General features: G+C 40.0%; 1 protein-coding gene across 2 annotated transcripts in view; it reads right to left on the reverse strand.

The window, feature by feature from the left end:
* Window positions 1-357: 357 nt before the first annotated feature.
* LOC124133308 (transcription intermediary factor 1-beta-like) overlaps window positions 358-19826 on the reverse strand; it is a 32321-nt gene continuing 12852 nt past the window's right edge. For both annotated transcript variants that reach the window (XM_048402310.1, XM_048402309.1), the window contains 3 exons: window positions 19658-19706; window positions 19050-19109; window positions 358-1209 (listed from right to left, as the gene is read on the reverse strand). In XM_048402310.1, the coding sequence (XP_048258267.1) occupies window positions 527-1209; window positions 19050-19109; window positions 19658-19706 (792 nt within the window). In that variant the 3' untranslated portion in view covers window positions 358-526. The remainder of the gene's footprint in view (window positions 1210-19049; window positions 19110-19657; window positions 19707-19826) is intronic.

A 19826-nucleotide genomic window follows, 5' to 3' on the forward strand; every position in this document is an offset into this window, starting at 1 on the left:
CCGTACACGCGTCACATATACACCGGTACATTTTAAGTCCGCTTCAATCACTTTCATCCCATTTCTTCACCGACATCAAATGTGGCAATGTGGAGGCACAACTGCAATACTTTCAGCACAACACTATTCATGTGGGGATTTAAAACAATTATATTACAGAGAAGAAACGAAACATGTCAACAAATTCATGATTTGAAACAACTTTTGATGAATTTGTGCACTCAGTTGATTGTTGTGTCATTTCCCGGAAATGTAGGAAATGTGTGATAAACTGATAGATTACCGCAGATTCATATTCATAACAATACTCATGTGAGGATGCAAAATGTTTCTAATACACAACAGAAACCAGTCCAGTAGAAAACAACACATTTAGCTAACCTTGTTACATTCTTGTACACAACAAACAACACATAGACAGGTAACTTCTATGTCCGCCTCAAACAATACAATCACATTACATTTGACAGTTTAAATAAATATGTCACACTTACAAGTTTACACAATGTCATGTTTATTTTATTTCCTATGTGAGGGCGTTATAAATAAGTGACTTCTTGGAGTCAGTCATGGTGATGTCCACCCCGCTGACCAACTTCATGTTGACTGTGCAGATATCTGGCAGCCCAAGACTAAACATGGGGAGAAGAGACTCCCTCCACTCAACATCCAACTTGGCCAAAACAATCTCCCTGTCGAGATCGATGAAGGCGAGTCTCCCCCTCCCCACGTCCAGCACAACGCCATAGTGGAGGGTGGCCTGTGTGCCGCGTGTGGCAGACATTGTGTTTCTGTAACACTTCCCCCGCTCCCCCGGCTGACACACGCAGGTACAGAGACTCCCCCGATGTGTGAGACATCTCTCTAAACAGACACACCAGGAGCAGCGCTGTTCACGAACATACTGCCCACTGTCCACCTGGCTCTCCTCCCCCACACCCATCTCCAGGACAACAGGCCGCCACCCACCACCCACCACACCCACCCTGGAGTGGGTCTCCCAGTATCGTGGTGTGTGTGGGGCCGGGGTGACATTGGAGGGGGGTGGAGGAAGGGGGATGGGGGTGGAACTACAGGTGCCGTGGTATCTCCGTAACCTGCCGCTGTCTCTGTGTCGTGTGGCGGGCCGCGAGTTGACCAGCTCACCGTCTGTAGTTACGTGGCAGTAGTCTGTGTTGGCTCGAGCAGCGTCCAGTTGTAGTTTAGGACCTGGAAATATACATTTTGTTTACAGTTTACCAAATTTCCTGTCTTCAGATAACAAATGGAGCAGCTCATTGTGAACCTCGTTTCAATGTTTCAAAACACCACACTGAACGATCGGCTGTCATGTTCGTCTGTCTGTGAATTTCATTGTTATTGTGATAAAATACAAATAATTTCACTGTGAAAGTATTTGTATGGGTATTTAAAATGTTTTACATAAATGCTTGTATGGATTGACAATGAAATCTTTACTGCATAAAACATGTTAGTTAAGCTGCTCTGCTGTCAGTTGTCAGAAATAGACACTTGCTGCCGGAACACGCATATGTATCTTCATTATTTCACGATAAAACTATTATTGTTACTATTCTAAACTCTTCTTGTACAATTTTGTAAACAATAAGACAGAAAAAGCTGTTGTTTGACGATATTTTTACACGTGAGTGTTCAACAGACACAGTGTGAACAGGTACCTTCTACGTCCGCTTCAATCACCGGCCGCAGTTTCAGCACACTCGCTGGACGGGAGGATGTCGCGTTATGTGTTGTGACTGGGCAATGTATTTGTGAATATTTCACGCATAATGCTTTTATATTTTTATGACATATTTTTCAAAGTGATCAGTTTCTTATATCTCTAAAGAGTTCATTACAGATTCCTCGAGAAAAAGACACTGATACTGACCAGTACGATCATCACTATGTATAGGTTAGGCCGAGACGACCCAGTGTCTAATCGTTGAAATGATAATTAAACCGTGAGGCGCACAGAGTCCAGTTATTCAACCGATTCAACGATCAGCACCTGCGATCCGAGTGGCCTTACATACTAAAACATTTATGACAGCCCAACTGTGAGAACACTGTGTGAGGTGGCCCCTGCGTGAAGCGCGTGAAATGTGTTCCCCGAGCCTTGCGCACGTGCACTTTGCACTTCGCCGATTTGGGTTAGGAAATGCATGTCCCGGGGCAAGTATACCATTCATTTTGGACCAACTCGAGCACATTAATTATCAATCACCTAAATATTACTTGCCCATGTTGATGGGCCTATTATGAGCAAATATAGCGCTGATCAACATAACAGTAATTTCTTGTATCTGTTCGTTTTGTTGAACGAAAAGCTACAAAATCACAAGTACTGTACATATAGTAGAATGCACAGAGTATTGATAGAGAATGCACTGTATAAACATTGCATAAAACACAGTTCATAAAGGGATAAGGCAATTGGTGCTGATGTAAGTAAATATTTAGTTGTTAATTTTCTTCCCTTTCTCCAATGTCGCCGTGTCGTTAGCCTACAGTGCTGACTTTGCATGTTCGAAACCAGCTGGCGACAACGTTTTTCATGAAATTATTCTATCATCAAGATACATGATAGGGAAAAAAAGAAGTTCAGTCATTGCCAAGTGGCGTTAAACTAAAAATTCAGTCAGTTTGACCACGGACAAAGGGGCCGTGGTTTAAAGATTTATTTAACATTTAAGTCAATGGGTGAACATACAGCGTAATTGATGACGCATGCTTATTTCACTGTAAATGGCGGAATACCTGAACCAACTTTTTACCCATATTCAACTCATACCCGTAAATATTCAAATATGTATACAAATTTAAGTATAAACTTTCACCTTTAATCAATGATCAACCATTTCCAGCCTTCTCTCTACACTTCTCTTCTCGGCGTAAACGAAATTATTTATTATATGAGGACATTTTTCGATAAATGTTTTTACTGCTTCTTGCAGTATGATATTTACTGCAGCGCATCAATATCTTTACATGCTATTGTTTTAAGTGTAGGCTTCCATCTTACCGAAAGCATTGACATTAAACAAACTAGCACCAGTAATTGTTTGACAAACAAGACACATGAGCTAAGACTTAGTTCTAAAGGTTAACAAAGATAATGGTATTATCGGCCCTTGTTTTAGCCATTATACAACATGATACTTTGTTATATTGACTTGTTCAGCTACAAGTACCTGTTGAGAAGGGAGAGCCAGGTTTTGTTTTGTTCGTTTCTTGTTTATCGACGCACTCAGCAACTTTCCCGCTTTATTGTGATCGAGTAAGTATGGTTTTACGCCGCTTTCAGCAATATTCCAGCAATATCACGGTGGGGGACACCAGAAATGGGCTTCACACATTGTACCCATGTCCGGAATCGAACCCGGGTCTTCGGCGTGATGAGCGAACGCTTTAACCAGTAGGCTACCCGACCGCCCTTCACGCTTTATAACGGCGATCTGTAGATACTCGAGTATGGACCAGAAAATCCAGTGATTGACATCATGAGCATCGATCCACGCAATTGGGATACGATGACATGTATCAACCAAGTCAGCGAGCCTGACGACTCGATCCCGATCCCTCATACGACAAGCATGGGTTGATGAAGACCTATTCTATCCCGGATCTTCACGGGTCGGGGAGAGCCAAGTAGGCCTTGCACATGTCTCTACCAGCGTGACACATTACACTGCAAACACGAAAACGTCGTTTTTGTCCGTGTAGATGCAAGAAACACAAACTTCTGACACTCGCACCCACAGGGAATTTTATTATATGATGTTGAGTATTAATCACAATGTTCAGTACAAACGTTGAACAATATCCATTCAGATATAATCGTTGGTGAAGGAGTTGAATTGAAGAGCTGACGTTGAACGGTAAAGACGACTTCAAAATACAACTTCAAACTATGTTTACGTTCTAAGGCGTTATAATGAGGCAAATTCAGTCTCGTTATAAGACGACTATCTTTGTTAACATTGTTTACGATGAATACGTTGGTGGGTGAGGTTCAGAAAACTAAAATAGAAAGAAAATACAATCCTAACTTTGGGCTGAACCAATTAAATAGTCAAAATTACCAATTTAAAAGAATAACAAACAACTGTTTGACAAAATACTCAAAATTGCTTACAACTGCCAAATGGTTACTGAATTGAAGTTATAAATGCATTGAACACTTGAGAGATACAATAATATTAACTTTGGCATTGAAAAATATGAGTTTACTTACATTTGTGTTGCTTTACGCTTTGGAGAATGTAACCGTGGTCCTAACAAGATGGAGATTTGACTGATTGTGTGGGGAACATGTGCTTTTTAGATCATGTGACTTGAAATGGAATTGAGGCTGTAAACAAGTAATTAATTTATCTGCAAAAGTTTATTGAGAAATGGGGATTTGAACTCACAAGCCAAAGTGAGGAGGTTCAAATGAAGACAACTTTAAGTGGACCACATATTTAACTAAGAAAAACTTTGTTTTTTAAAATAAATGAAACTTAAACCATTACCAAAATATAGAAAATGAACTTTAAACAAAACTCTTGAAACAGATGAAAAACACCATTTCTGCATTTACAGTCCGTATATGGTCATTGGACGGAAAAACGACGTTATTTGGACGCTTTCAAACCATCGTTTTTCCCTCCAAATAACGTCGTTATTTGACATCGGAATTTACTGGGAGAGAACGATATCATCAAGCTCCTCCCTTTCTTGATTGGCATTGTCAATCAAGCAACAGCGTCTACCGGTATTCCTACTTCTCAGATTTCATTGGTCAGTTCTCGCGTGTTAGATTACAGGCCCGAGTTTGACGCTGTACTCGAAGCGCTTAGCGGAAGTACTGAAATCAATCGTTCTGCGCATGCGGATTGCTTAATGCCTTGTCCAAATTTTCCGTTCTGTGCATGCGCGATTTCGCGAATTGTTTCCACTATACAGTCTCGTGATGAGTTCGGAATCGTACAATGTCGCTTTAATTTATGGCACGTACTTGATCCGCGCGTATTTCCCATTAACAAATACAATGATAACGGTAATAATTTTAGTCAAAATAATTAGGAAAGCGCAAGGCTCAGGAACGTCTGAGTATAGGAAAAGGATTTATACTTTCGAAAGTTATATAATCGTCAAATACGCAAAAGAATATCAACCGGCTTTTAAAACTTATTTTTGTAAAAGGTGATCTTGGTGTTTATGGCCAGATAGTATATGCATATACATTTTCCCGATATTGCTTATTTTAATGTTTATTAATAGTTTTAAGGTTCGTCCGCCTAATTGACGGGATTCCACTTTCTCATTTGTACATGACACTTAAACAGTGTTCTGTTACTGTAAACAGATTAGTTTCAAATTCCAAACTGGTGATATCTATTCAGACTAATGCTTAGTCTCTAAAACTGTATAGTTTTGAAAGAAACAAGTAACTCCATTTAAATTGAAGAGGAGCCCCAGTTATATGGGAGATTCCTAGATGAACCTACTCTATGGATATCTAAGCTGCCACCAAAACCGACCCAAACGGGACCCGAAAGCTTATTGTATGCTATATAGTCCCATGGAAGTGCACTAGAATTATACATTGTATTCCGGACGATTGTGTTCTTTCATCTACTTTTAAATGTTGCCTATACACTAATCTGGACGTACTACTCATTGTTCTATTTATGTCATCCTATTGTATATATTTATTTATATCAGATATACATTAACGCATGTTACCGTTCTTACGTCATACTCTCATACAACCTTATATTGTTCATAGTATCAAAGTTTATTCAACAACATCAAGAACAGCAATTTAAACTACTGAAACACCCAAACACAAGGCTGTTATCAAGCGCTGGTGCAGACGTGATGCATCGTAAAAAACTGTATCGTGATGTCATCAGAAATACAATTTCTTGCAACATTTATACTACGAGATAGTAAGGCTAACGCTTACTCACCGGTGGAACGTAGACAATATCGCTATTACAGATATCACGTATTTGAGTGTTAATACTAAAGACAACACTCATTATTTTTGCAGTGACGATATAACACTTATACACGTTTATTGGTGACTTTCATCAGTTTTGCTATTAATTTTAATAACTTTGTTTTCACATATACAAGTAACAATACCCGACTAGCATGTCAAATATACTTATGGGGCAGTTTTCAATCTTGTACTGACTTACTCTGGTGTTCCTGAGGGGAGGTTATTGGCTTGGGTTTTATACCCCGTTTTTCTGGTAATCCTATTATTACTTCATTTTTATCTAATGACACCCTGTTCTCTGGATCACGGCTCTGTGACTATCAGTAACAATTAAGATGAACATTCAGATCAAGTACATGAATGAGTTTGTTTTGACGCCACAGTCAATCAAAGACCAATGCTGTGCGGTTTGATTACAAACTTCTACCAGGTCGAACATCGTGGATCTTTTCTACCTCAAGAGAATCATAGTTCATATGCTAATCCATCTATTGCCTACGAAAACCGTCCCGCTCAAGATGACCTTACTTGTTGTTAAATCCATCATCTATCCCCCCGTTCTCACCCCCCCACCCCCTCCCACCCCACCCCACCCCAACCCCCCACCCCCCACCCCCCACCCCCCACACACACACACACCACCGTGTTCACAGCTGACCGACTTGGTATTTTTCTGCACTGACAGAAACTGGATATACTGACCCCCAGCTGTTATAGAAATTTAACTAACCCCTGATCAAATAGATGCCCTTCGTTAATCTCTGTGTGGAGTACCGGTGGCAATGCTGATGCTGACGGTGGTGGTGATGATAAAGATGGTGACGGCGATGATGTTGGTGATGATGATGATGATGATGATGATGATGATGATGATGATGATGATGGTGATGATATGCTGATATCCTTGCATTTTACAGTGGTGATAAATATTATCTGTGATTGCAAACTTTAACATTTGAAAAATGAAAACACATGAGTTGATCATATGATCAAGGCCGCTGGCGTTGCCTAGTGGTAAAAAGCGTTTGCTTCTCGTGCCGAAAGTCCAGGTTCGATTCTCTGCATATCATAGGCACAATGTGGGAATCCCCCGCCGTGATATTGCTGTAATATTGCTAAGGCGGCGTAAAATCCGACTCACATAAACTCACATAAATCATTGTGCCATTGCTAACCAAGGTTCTGCAGATGGCACTGGAGTATGTCAAGATTCAACTCTCGGTTGGTCTTCTTCCATTATATCTCACTATGTGGCGCTACTGGCCTCGCTAGGTCGTTCCTTCATCCACAGGGCTGTGTACATGAATGGCGGCACTTTCTTAAAGCGGTTGTCAAGTAGGAGTTTATGTCATCGGAAGTTCACTTCAACCGATTCCAGCAGTCCTGCTTTTATCTGATCCATTGACCAAGGTTTGTGGCTCTGTGACAACACGTACAAAAGAAAGTCTTTGTACAGGAGATGCAATGGGCTATTCATGGCATATCACATGCTTTTACGGATTGTGAACCGGCCCCGCGATGTCTTATCCGCTGTCCTCGCATAGATGTTAACATATCTTCGAGATCTGTCTGAATGAATGGCGTGACAACATTCAAGAAGTACGTTAACGGTTATTTGAAATATTAGAATGATTCCACCACAGAAGCCAAATCTTAAAGTTGTTTGATTCTTCGGTAGCATTTTCAATAAATTTGTTCACGAAAGGTTCCTGAATACATTAGTCGAGATTACGCTATCCGCATGGATGACCTATTCCTTCATAGATATATCTAGATCGGTGACGCTAAGCCGGTGACCCGTACCCAGATCCGGACATAACAGTGAAACAGGCACTCACTCACTCACTCACTCACTCACTCACTCACTCACTCACAATGTATCAATCTATCAATCTATCAATCTATCAATCAATCAAAATGGAAATCGAGTGACGGATGCTTGACTCATTGTAAGTCTTTGTACGCCATTGTATCGTTGCTAGTGGTACCATTTACCGGTTTGGGCTAGACGAAGCATTGACGAAGCAAAGAGTTTAATCAGACGTCTCCTTGAGGGAGACTGGTATCACACCTGTGATCCCTGGCGATAAGAAATATGACATTGCGTACCAGGTCAGCAGTTAGACGTATCAACGTATAATCGTAAATTCTCCTTGGCGTAATATATATCTTGCACGTGTACGTAAACAGGATGTGTTTTGTAACTTGAGCAGGAAGCACAAGTGCACGAAGGGATGGTATTTCAGATGACAAATGAAAGAAGACAGAAAGATTGTGACCCAAATTTAGTGACTGGTGGCCGTGTCGCACACACGAATTTTTATTAAATGTATCCTCGAGAGTCAGTAACAAACTAGAAATAACTGCCTTTGTTCTGTAAATCTCCCAAGTTTCAGCTTTCGCCTCTTCCTTTGTGGAATGAGGTTTCACATTTGTAAAATGATATCTGTTATCTGTCTGTACCATCAACTTAACTGCCCTCACCCCCTGCAGTTTTCCCGTCCCATATTGCCAAGCAGGTGACCCACAAGGAGGAATACGGCCCTCCCTCAGTCCAGACTCATGAGTTATACTGTGCCTACCACAATAAGTTGTGAATACGTAGCCTTGAATTGCTGTGGCCAAACATTTTGTAACAATTTGGCAAACTTTGATATGTAAACAGCACATATAATTCAGTTTTATTTCATCTTAACATATCAGTTGAATCCCACTTGACCTTTGAAGATCCGGTTAAGAATAGATTTACAGCAACCCATGCTTGGCGTTATAGGCGACTATGCTTTTCGTAAGAGGCGACTAAAGGGATCGGGTGGTCAGGCTCGCTGACTTGGTTGATGCATGTCATTGTATCTCAATTGCGTGGATCGGTTGTCGTGATATCAATCACTGGATTGTCTGGTCCAGACTCGATCATTTACAGACAACCGTCATATAACTGGAATATTGCTACGTGCGGCGTTACACAAAGAACAACAAAAACGAAAAAAAACGGATCCTACTTATTTTGTGGATACCATAACAATAAATCAAACCAATAGATCGTTTGAGCCAGCTAAATATAAAAAAAATAGTCGATAGTCATATTTCCCTCTGTTGGTCCCACGTGAAATGTTCTTCATGAATACTGTAAATCATGAAATTAACGCAATAATAAGTCAGCACATTAATGCGAGTATAGAAGAACCCTGGCCTCAAATGCGTCATGACATTTATGAGAGTAGCCTTGCAAAAATCACTGTAGTCTCACAATTTAATAATGTAGTATTGGCTGATAGATGTTCGACCGAATAATATCATTTGTTCAATCAACTGTTCATCTAATTTCCATTAATGTATGATACATTGATAATATGTTCATGGGTTTCTTCTCTGAACGTATAGTGTTGAGGACTACTTCAGTTGAGGATAAGTAACATAAATAATGATCGATGCTATTATTTTGATATTATTGTCATTATTATTCCTTCAGATCATTAAAAAGAGTTATTATGTTTCACATTAAACATAGAGAAAGAGGTATGGATATTGTGGAGATTATTTTTTAGCATCGACATTATTAACATAATTCTTAAAGATATTATGTTTTGTATATGGTCTAATGCCGCACTCAGCAACTTAAGGATATTACAACATACATTTAGGTTCAATTGTATTATTAAATTTGTTTTATTTTGCATATGTTACAGAGACCTTATAAAGTAATATAAAAATGTATAGCCGCTATTCTTAAAAGTAAGCATATGTTAGATTTATCAACCGGAAATATTGCACACCAAAGGATAATTATATATCATGACACTATTCTATGTCGAAGTCAACTATATTTGTGTTTGCTATTGCTACATGATTGGTTATGACACGGATACGTCATGATAAAGCAATGAGAAATTGACATTGGATGTAAGACAGCTACGCGATAAATCGCAAAGAACAAAGAAGAAGGAAGCGATATTTATTTCACGATAAAACCTTGTTCTATCATTTATGGAGATTCGAACATGCACTCGCAACTTGAGGACGTCGTAACTTTGATGTTATTTGTGAGCGGGAAGTGTCCAGTGAGTTGATCCTTATAGATGTAGCAGGTGAAGGTAGATAAATGCAATGCCCGAATAATCGCATCAGAAAGTGAGAGCGAAATGTTAATCGGTATTGGGAGAAAAGGAACAGACGAGAAAATTGTGAGAATATGCGGGAAAGACCAAATTCAAACCCTCCTGTTCATAAAATGGATTTATCTGGCATTGCCGCGGTCGGACGTAATGTTGATATCTCATATAAGAAATAAACGAGTCGTGGTCGTTGTTTATCGTACAATAAACAACTCTCACTCGTGGTTTGTTTCTTAATTACATGACCATATACCCTGACATTATATCACAGTTGATTATATTAGTTGACAACAACGACATTAGCGTTCCATCATCACAAGAAACCCTTGCCAAAAGTAGCGCCAACTGCACGATTCCGACAACACCAGGAGCATGCATGTTTCATTATTCACCCTATAAAATGATGACACTGGGTGCTCGCAAAAAGGCGAGCTCATCCCGATCCACTAGTGGCACCCGCTACAAACACATGTAAAGGAAAGCCAATTGTTCACCCGAAAAGGCACGGAAACACACGGTACAAGTCAAAATAGAGAATTGCATCAAACATCATTTTGGTCATTGATACGTCAAACCTGGATTTGCCAGCTAAACGTCCTATACAAAGCCCAAGCCAGGACCCGAATCCTTTAAACCCGCCCAAACAACCCCCTGAGCACGAAGCTTGCTTACATTTTCTCCTAACCTAAAGTAATCTATACTAGTTCTGAAGTAAATCGTATTTACCCGCATGGATCGCCTTATGATATTTATTCCCGATAAACAGAGCATGCACACTTTCTGACAGTAATGTGGGGTAAGTCACGCACCAAACCTTTACTCTCGATATACATGTTGCTCTTACTTAAAACACTATTGGGCTAACAAGATACGTATATTAAAATGCCATGCTTTTCTGATGTGCTATCATACTAATTCGAAATAATGACATAAAAAGTTACCACTCACCCTTCAATATTTTTCAAGGTCGGGTTAATCATAAACATATTTGAATATATACCACATCTATACTTACATGTACTTATCTTTATACTTTAAAGAATAAGTGTGTCTGTCATGCAGACCCCGAAACAAATATGTCCAATACAGCCCAAAATGTGGCAAAATGAAGAAAGTCTCTTGGCTCCTTTTTGTTATATTTTATAACTATTGTTTAATAACTGGGTTTTTTTCTGTAAAATATGTTCATTTCAGAGATTAGATGTTATTCTAGCATCAGGTCTGTGGTACGTTCACTGCATCAGCGTTGACATAAAAACGATTTTTACATATATAAATACATACAGAGGAAATGCTTAGCATTTATCTTTTAAGGAAGAATGTGGGACTTGCTTAATACATATGTATGTGGACATATATGTATGTACATTTGGATGAATATAGATATACCTCCTTATAGATAGTGATCGTAGATGATTATAGAACGTGCACGAAGAAAATGGAATAAGTATGTGAGTAATTGGGTAAATACCACGTTTAGCAATATTCAGCCATGTTGCGATATTGGTTTCAAACATACAAGACGGACCATGAAATTATGACTTGAATTTGGACCTGGCTTTCTGGTGTGATGTAACACCCCATAATATAATGTAGAAAAAGAGCTAAAAGCACGAATAAAGATCACGAGATGAAACTTATGTATACATCTGGGCATATATTTGCGTAGTATTACTACGTTAATTCATCAGTATATATGTATTTTGCGCAAAGGATATTGTAGATCGACGCTTACATGCGCATATAAACTATTCACCAGTGCTGTAATATTTAATTCATTTGTCTTTTGATACATATAGATATGAACATGGAGAGTCTGTCTGAAGAATTATAGACATGCATGGGATCTTTTGGATAGTTGTACTAAACGGTTAGACAAACGCTTAGTCTCTGAAAAAACATTATTTTGGTTAAAACGAGAAACTATATTTAAATTTAAAAGGAGCCCAAGTGAGATGGAAATTTCAGCCTGAACCCGTGGAACATCTAGGCTTGTTTCACTGGGGCTATAGCATTGCAGTAAGGCCTGGGCGGAAGGGAAAATAATATGGTTCAGGGACTGTGAGACAAACTACATCACGGTCTGTATCGCCGTCGTGATCTTTAGAGCTACGAAATTAGAGCCATCTGAGACAGCCACTCGACACCTGTTTGCACCCATCAGATACCAGTCACTACTGTCACTACTCCTCTCTCCAAACGAAAAAAAACCCGAAAAATGTCGGAAGTGTATATTTTTAATCCTTCTAATTTACTATTTAGATACATGATGTAACTTAAAAGTAATTATATAGATATCTGTGATGCTGGTACCGTTTTGTCGCCATTGTGTAGCTATTGTGGAGTTATTATGAATATCAAATACATGTCTTGGAATATAGACTTGTAAAAGAGTTCATCAAAGAACCATATGCAGCCATTTAATTGGCGTGTATGGATATATTATCCATTTACTTATACACACTTATTATGGACATATACAGAATTTCATTGTACCTTATTATTGAAAAAATACCCGTGAAGATCCGGGTTAGATAGGCCTTCAACAACCCATGCTTGTACTAAGGCGACTAACGTAATTGGGTGGTCAGGCTCGCTGACTTGGTTGATGCATGTCATCGTATCCCAATTGCGTAGATCGGTGCTCTTGATGTCAATAACTGGATTCTCTGGTCCAGACTGGATTATTTACGAACCACCGTCATATAGCTGGTATATTGCTGAGTGCGGCGTTAAATAACAAACAAACAAAATCTATTATTAAACACCTTCCAACAATGATAAATTAAACTTATATTTCTATATTTTCTGTTATATTTATAACATTATTTGATTCATAATATAATTATTGCGTTGCTTTCTTCCCTGTCATTCAATGTACATGTTCAACCCCCTCAACTTTTAACATTTCATTTTTCACAAATGGCTACGTTAGTGAGTTGCCTAGATCTCTCGTTACCTACTCACATGAACAGATTAAAATAATTTGTTTTACTATCATATTTCTGTTTATCTAATTCATAATACGAAATTGATAATTCAATTATCACAATAACATATCTGATATGAAGAGAGGTGGTAATGATTTAATCTCTACATTGTGCCCTTGTTCGTGAGCCCTTGTTCTATTCAGCAAACAGCCCCAAACCGAAACTCCACAACATATCCGATTAAACTGATTCAGGCTGTCCCAGTTCTCCATGCGATACTGACGCCCGTTCGTCTCCCAGACCATAGAGAATAAATTTAAAAGGAATCCAGCTCAAGTCTAGAACGATTTGGCACTCCTAGATTGCCTCAATTTTATCCATGAAAGTAAGCATTAATAAAAAAATATTGTTCTTGTCTGCTTCAGATTATATTTTGTAGAGACATATTTTTAACTAGGAAAATTGTACTGACACCGGCGCTGTCCCTATTGAAGCTGTTTATAAGAATTTCGAATTGTCGTCCATTGTTCGATGTCAATACATCGCTGACAAGTGAGGATATCATAAAGTAATCGTTGATGCCGCCGCTACACTATAATACAAATTACAATCAAGTTGACTGGTGTGTACATTACTACAGTGAACATGTAAATGATCATGCCCTAATAATCAAATGTCGTAAAGTCAAATACTAATATATTATTGTGTGATGAATTTAACTGGATTAGTGGTAACATGTGATATTAATATTCCATCAATTTCTCTCCTGGTTGGTCCATGTCTACAAAATGAACATAATACAATTAAAATGGAGCCTAGAACAATTCTTAATTTCAGGCTAGGGCTGTGGAAATCTAGACTTTCCCAATCATTATAGACTTGAGTTGGTCTCATTTTTTCCATTATTCTCTTGGGTCAACGCCACAGCTCATACCATACACTAACAAGACCAGATTGCCCCCCGCCGGAGCTCCTGGATTTTGGTTATATAATCTAACATGGCCAACTCTGCTCTTACGTAAACAAGAACCTAATCAGCGAGGGGTCCTTTATCATCCCTGTGACTGCTTATAAAAATCTGATATATCTTCCCAAAGACCTGGTTAATAATATATTTTCTGCTGAATATTCGAAACAGAGTGAGTGAGTTGGTACTACATATGTTTACAGTTCTATTTTAAATGACTGCAGCGCTCCATTATGAAAACAAATTGTTTTAACGCCGCTCTCAGCAGTATTCCAGTGATATGATGGAGGTCTGTTGTATATGAAATAAATGCAAATTGAATCTTGAATCTTGAAAGTTGTAACATCCGCTAATAAGTATCACATGCAGTATACAGTATATCAACTGCAATATACTGTATACAACATTCAGTATACAGTGTGTCGCGAGCTCTGCACATTTCCTACCCCTCTCCCTTCGGCAAACACCTCATGAGGGTTGCAACGAGGTCACAGGTCAGGCATGCACTCGTCAGTTGTCTAATGCGGTCAAGACTAAGATCTTCCGGAAGACCACTGCACTAGAGTTATGTGGATTGTTGATGAGGTACTACGTGTTTGGAACTTGGAGTCGAACACTAAGCACTTTTAGAGAAGAGCTCACAATAAAACGTTATGGACTCGCGGACGGACTTCTGTTTTCATTTCAAGACTTACATGTATCAGGTTGAACTTCTACGACAGATGTAACTTGGTTACCGCTTCCTAACTGTAACATTAACTAAACTTTACGCCTTTTATACACATTTGTGATGGGGCGACAATGCGACAACGAGACATATTTTGACCTTGAAAATGTCGCGTTACGGCATCGTCGCCCTTTTGTAAAATAAAGAAAAGGATTATTCAAAGAGCGACAATGCAAACACGCGACAATGCGACAAATGGCCACTTGTCGCGCTTTTGTTAATTTTGGCACGTTTTGCTTGTTTTTGTCAGGGCGTCAATGCGACAATGTCCCTTCCATAGTGATCCGTGCAAATAAAACTGAGTTATGAAATAGAAGTCTGACATGCCAATTAAAAGATAAAGTGTTGCAGCTTCTGATTTCATAGCTCTTCAAGAAGGATTATCAATAATGGGATGGGTGATGAGTTCATCTGCATGCCGAGTCTATACGTTGTGATTAACAATAATGCTCCGAGTCAATACATTTTGTCAAAATGTATGACATGTATTACGTGAATGAACATATTGTTTATACTCGTCCATGTTTTTGACGGACAATATAATTTACATGCTCGGTAAAAGTGAGGACGGGCATCATTGTGTGTTTCCGTGCTTTGTTCAGGTGAACAATTGACTTGTCCTTGCATGTGTTTGTGACGGGTGCCACTTGTGTGGCAGGATACGCTCACCTTTTCCCGAACACCCGTTGGATGGCCTGAACCACTTCGGATTTTAATCCCACATCAGTCTGTACACCGTGATATAACTGAAATACTGAAATACTGTAGAGTTGAAAATGGTGTTTAATGCGATTACCGTAGTGTGTTACTGCAACTGTTCAAATGTTGTGCAGTGCTGTTATGTAATATGTAAAAGAAAGCATATTCAATTATCCAATTGATTTGAATAGAATATACTTGCGTCAGTGTATTTTATTAACGCCCCAAACCGTAATTTAAACACAGTCATGTAATAACAGATCATATACACGCATGGTGCCTTGACTTACTGCTAACTTTAATAGGCCATCCCGGAATAAAATAGTCCCCCCCCCCACACACACACCTCATGTTTTAGTATGTTTACAAGAAAAATATTCCAAATAATATCCTCATTAGATGAGAAGATCTTTTTCAGAATTACCTCAGTAAGTCAATTACAATGACAGAGCGTCGTAATACATTATATTTACATCAAGTACAAGACGTCAAAATGGCCGACACGATAAACGTGACGGGAGATATTTCCGAAGTTGTTAATTAACCTGTGGCTATTTCAAGCCTTTGTCATCACTGATCAATTGGCCGATCGTTGAAAGGTGATTGTAAAATAGATACTAAGGTAAATTCATAGATTGCTGTAGATTGTCACTACGATAGTTTGGATGTTTTTTTCGTTAAGTTTTTTCTCTGGGATGGGTTGTAGCGAGGGTATCCTTAAATGGGCATGCAACCACGCTTCTGTATGAATTCGTACCAGGAAATTCCAAGGGTTTTCTCCAGGAATGTGGAAGTAGTCAGTGTTTACGCCTTTTCAAGAATACAGTCACGCCAGGAACGTCATGTGACCGACCTCTCGTCCTAGCCGTATATCTTGTAAACTTCACATTAAAAAATTAGTTATTATTATAACCAAATGAAACACAACCCATTATCCGATAGGGGTAACTGTTCATAGCCGAGGCATATGTTACCACAATAAACTTGGTAACATTGTTTGGTTTGACTTCTTGGCGCGTGCCTGAATTCCATTAACATGTTACATATCCTAAAACTGGCTTATCAGCAAATCTCGCTGCACTGCGCGCGACAGATAGTAGAGCAAGGCATGCCAGAAATACGAAACCTAAAGCTTTCGAAAGGAAGCCTTAGGAATCACGTGCGTCGGGGGACCAGCGCCATCTGATTGGCCGTTAACAGTTGTACAAGGCGGAGCAAAAAGCATCGTTTTTCCGTCCATTTTACGCTTGAAAAACTCGACCCTTTTTCTGCACACTTTCTAGACGCTCACCAATTAATCAATTTTAATGAATTTTTAGTCGTTTTTCCGTCCAATGACCATATACGGAAAAAACCGACGTTTTCGTGTTTGCAGTGTTAAAGTCGTTGATGAACAAAATAACGACTAGTTCTCCAAGCTTCGTGTCATCCTCTTATTCCAACAATTGACGAGAGATCTCCGTGGCTGTTAGTGACGAAACTTCACGGGTGGACAACCTCAGTACACACAGTATCATGTCTTGTGTTTAAACAAACGACTAACGAGATATCTCCGTGTCGCAGTTTACATGGCATACATGACAGGCTTGGGCGTTGTCACGTTTTCTCCCCCTACACGATTCTCGTTGGGTCAGCTCTTCTGGGACACACACGCGCGCCGTGTGCACACATATCTACCAACCTGCAGATGGGGACATTACCTACTCGTTGCTTCCTCCAGAGTTGTTGTCGGCCGCATCGTGAAACGTTTACGCCCACTTCGCTATTTCTCATGAGCGTTATCTTGGAAGTGCAATTTCAGTGTTACAAGAGTGTTAACTATCTAACGCCTCTGCCAGTCAGGGCAATACTAAGTTACTCACTTAAAACAACATACACTACAAGGGATCAAATTTTGATATATAGCATTTGTGAATGCCATTAACCAAAGAGGTGCAACGCCCTGCACCAAAATATAATGTCCCCGTGGGCGAGGGAGGTTCTTAAGTCTTCAAGACAATCTGGATTTTCATAATAGATCTTCAGTAAACAATGTGAGAAACTCGACAACGTCCATGCGACCAGACACCAGAAATGTCCAGAAACTACAGACATGCAGGCAGTATCGTGTCCTGTGTTAAAAGGGAAGTCAACATCACGCAGTATCATGTCCTGTGTTTAAAGGGTGGACAACATCACAGCACGCTGTATCATGACCTGTGTTTAAAGGTTTCACAATCTCAGCACACCAAGTACCATGTCCCGTGTTTAAAGGGCGGATAACATCACTCCACCTAAGTGCCATGCCCCATGTGAAAAGGGCAGACAGCATCACCACACCACGTACCATGCCCCGTGGCAAAAAGGGGAGATAGCATCACCACACCAAGTACCATGTCCCGTGGTAGAAGGGCGGACAACATCACTACACCAAGTACCATGCCCTGTGGTAAAAGGGCGGACAACATAAGTACACCAAGTACCATGCCCGGTGGTAAAAGGGCGGACAACATCAGTACACCAAGTACCATGTCCCGTGATAAAAGTGCGGACAACATCATAACACAAAGTACCATGCCCTGTGATAAAAGTGCGGACACCATCACTACACCAAGTACCATGCCCCGTGGTAAAAGGGGAGATAGCATCACCACACCAAGAACCATGTCCCGTGTTTAAAGGGCGGACAAAATCACTACACCCAGTCCCATGTCCTGTGGTAAAAGTGCGGACACCATCACTACACCAAAAACCATGTCCCGTGATAAAAGGGGGGACAACAGCACTACACCAAGTACCATGCCCCGGGTTTAAAGGGCGGACAACATCACTACACCAAGTACCATGCCCTGTGTTTAAAAGGTGGACAACATCACTACACCAAGCACCATGCCCTGTGTTTAAAGGGCGGACAACATCACTACACCAAGTATCATGCCCTGTGTTGAAAGGGCGGACAACATGACTACACCAAGCACCATGCCCTGTGTTGAAAGGGCGGTCAACATCACTACACCCAGTCCCATGTCCCGTGTTTAAAGGGCAGACAACATCACTACACCCAGTGCCATGTCCCGTGTTTAACGGGCAGACAACATCACTACACCAAGTCCCATGCCCTGTGGTAAAAGGGCGGACAACATCGCTACACCAAGTACCATGTCCCGTGTTAAAGGGCGGACAATATCACTACACCAAGTACCATGCCCCGTGTTTAAAGGGCGGACAATATCACTACACCAAGTACCATGCCCTGTGTTTAAAATGCGGACACCATCACTACACCCAGTATCAGAACATGGACAACATGACTGGACCCTGTACCGTGTTGTGCTGAAAATGGTGGATAACATCAGTAGACCCGTGCCTTCTTCTGTGTTCAGAAGATGGTCAACACCACTAGACACAGTACATTGTTCCATGCCTTGTGTTTAGGAAATGGAAACATTACAACGCACAGTAACGTGGTGGATTTCAGTGATGCACCAATCACTTTATACTTCGTGAAACGTTTTCAGCAGTGCCCTGTCGACTAGGCAAAAGCGCTTCACCCAGTAACCTATCCTGTCCGTTAAGGGCGAGCAACGAAACATGTAAAGTGTGGAACACGGCCAAGCACGCATATGATTGTACTCACACTTCAGAGTCACCGGTGTCTTCGTTCCTGTTTTCAGAGTGTAGGTTTTATCACCCGCATCTGCAAAACAATTTGTAGATAAAAGAACAAGCATAAATGCGCTCACACATATATAACATTAAGTTAGATGTTGAGATGTTTCACGAGCGGAATACACCATCTTTGTACACTACAAAATATCTGCAAAGACAAAACTGGGGCCGTTAAATAACTACAGTGGTTAAAAGAAAAATCCCAATCTAACTACCCCTCCCCACCACCGACCCCACCCCCCCCCCCCCCCCCACCCCCACCACCACCCCCACCCCATCCCCCATTCAACTGCTGTACACTACTCATTCAGTATCAGATCTTTAACCATTAAATTTACACATATCATAATATCATGTGAAATTGAAAATTTAAATCTGTGAAAAATTGAATTATTCAAATTCATATTTGTAAAAAGCTTACAAGGTCATCTTAAGATTATTCAAACCTATATGTGTTTTGGCATTTTGTGCTTTTGAAAATATAGCCTGTGAAATATAGCATGAAAACTGAAGGCCTATACATGGCTACGTTATTTTGTATTGTTATTGTTTTCAAACTAATGAAACGTATCTTACCAAAACTTGCCAATGGAGTTGGATCGTCAGCTACCTCCAGCACTTTCAGCTTAGAACAAAAAAATCCAAGAATCACATAACAGTAGGCTTGTTTTGAATATGAGATACAGGCGTCACTTGACATGACATGTACCAAGTCAATCGTGAAATGCTAAATTTAATATAAACT

The sequence above is a fragment of the Haliotis rufescens genome, unplaced genomic scaffold (genome assembly GCF_023055435.1).
Source record: "Haliotis rufescens isolate VD_foot unplaced genomic scaffold, xgHalRufe1.0.p SCAF_25, whole genome shotgun sequence".
In the NCBI taxonomy this organism is placed as follows: domain Eukaryota; kingdom Metazoa; phylum Mollusca; class Gastropoda; order Lepetellida; family Haliotidae; genus Haliotis; species Haliotis rufescens.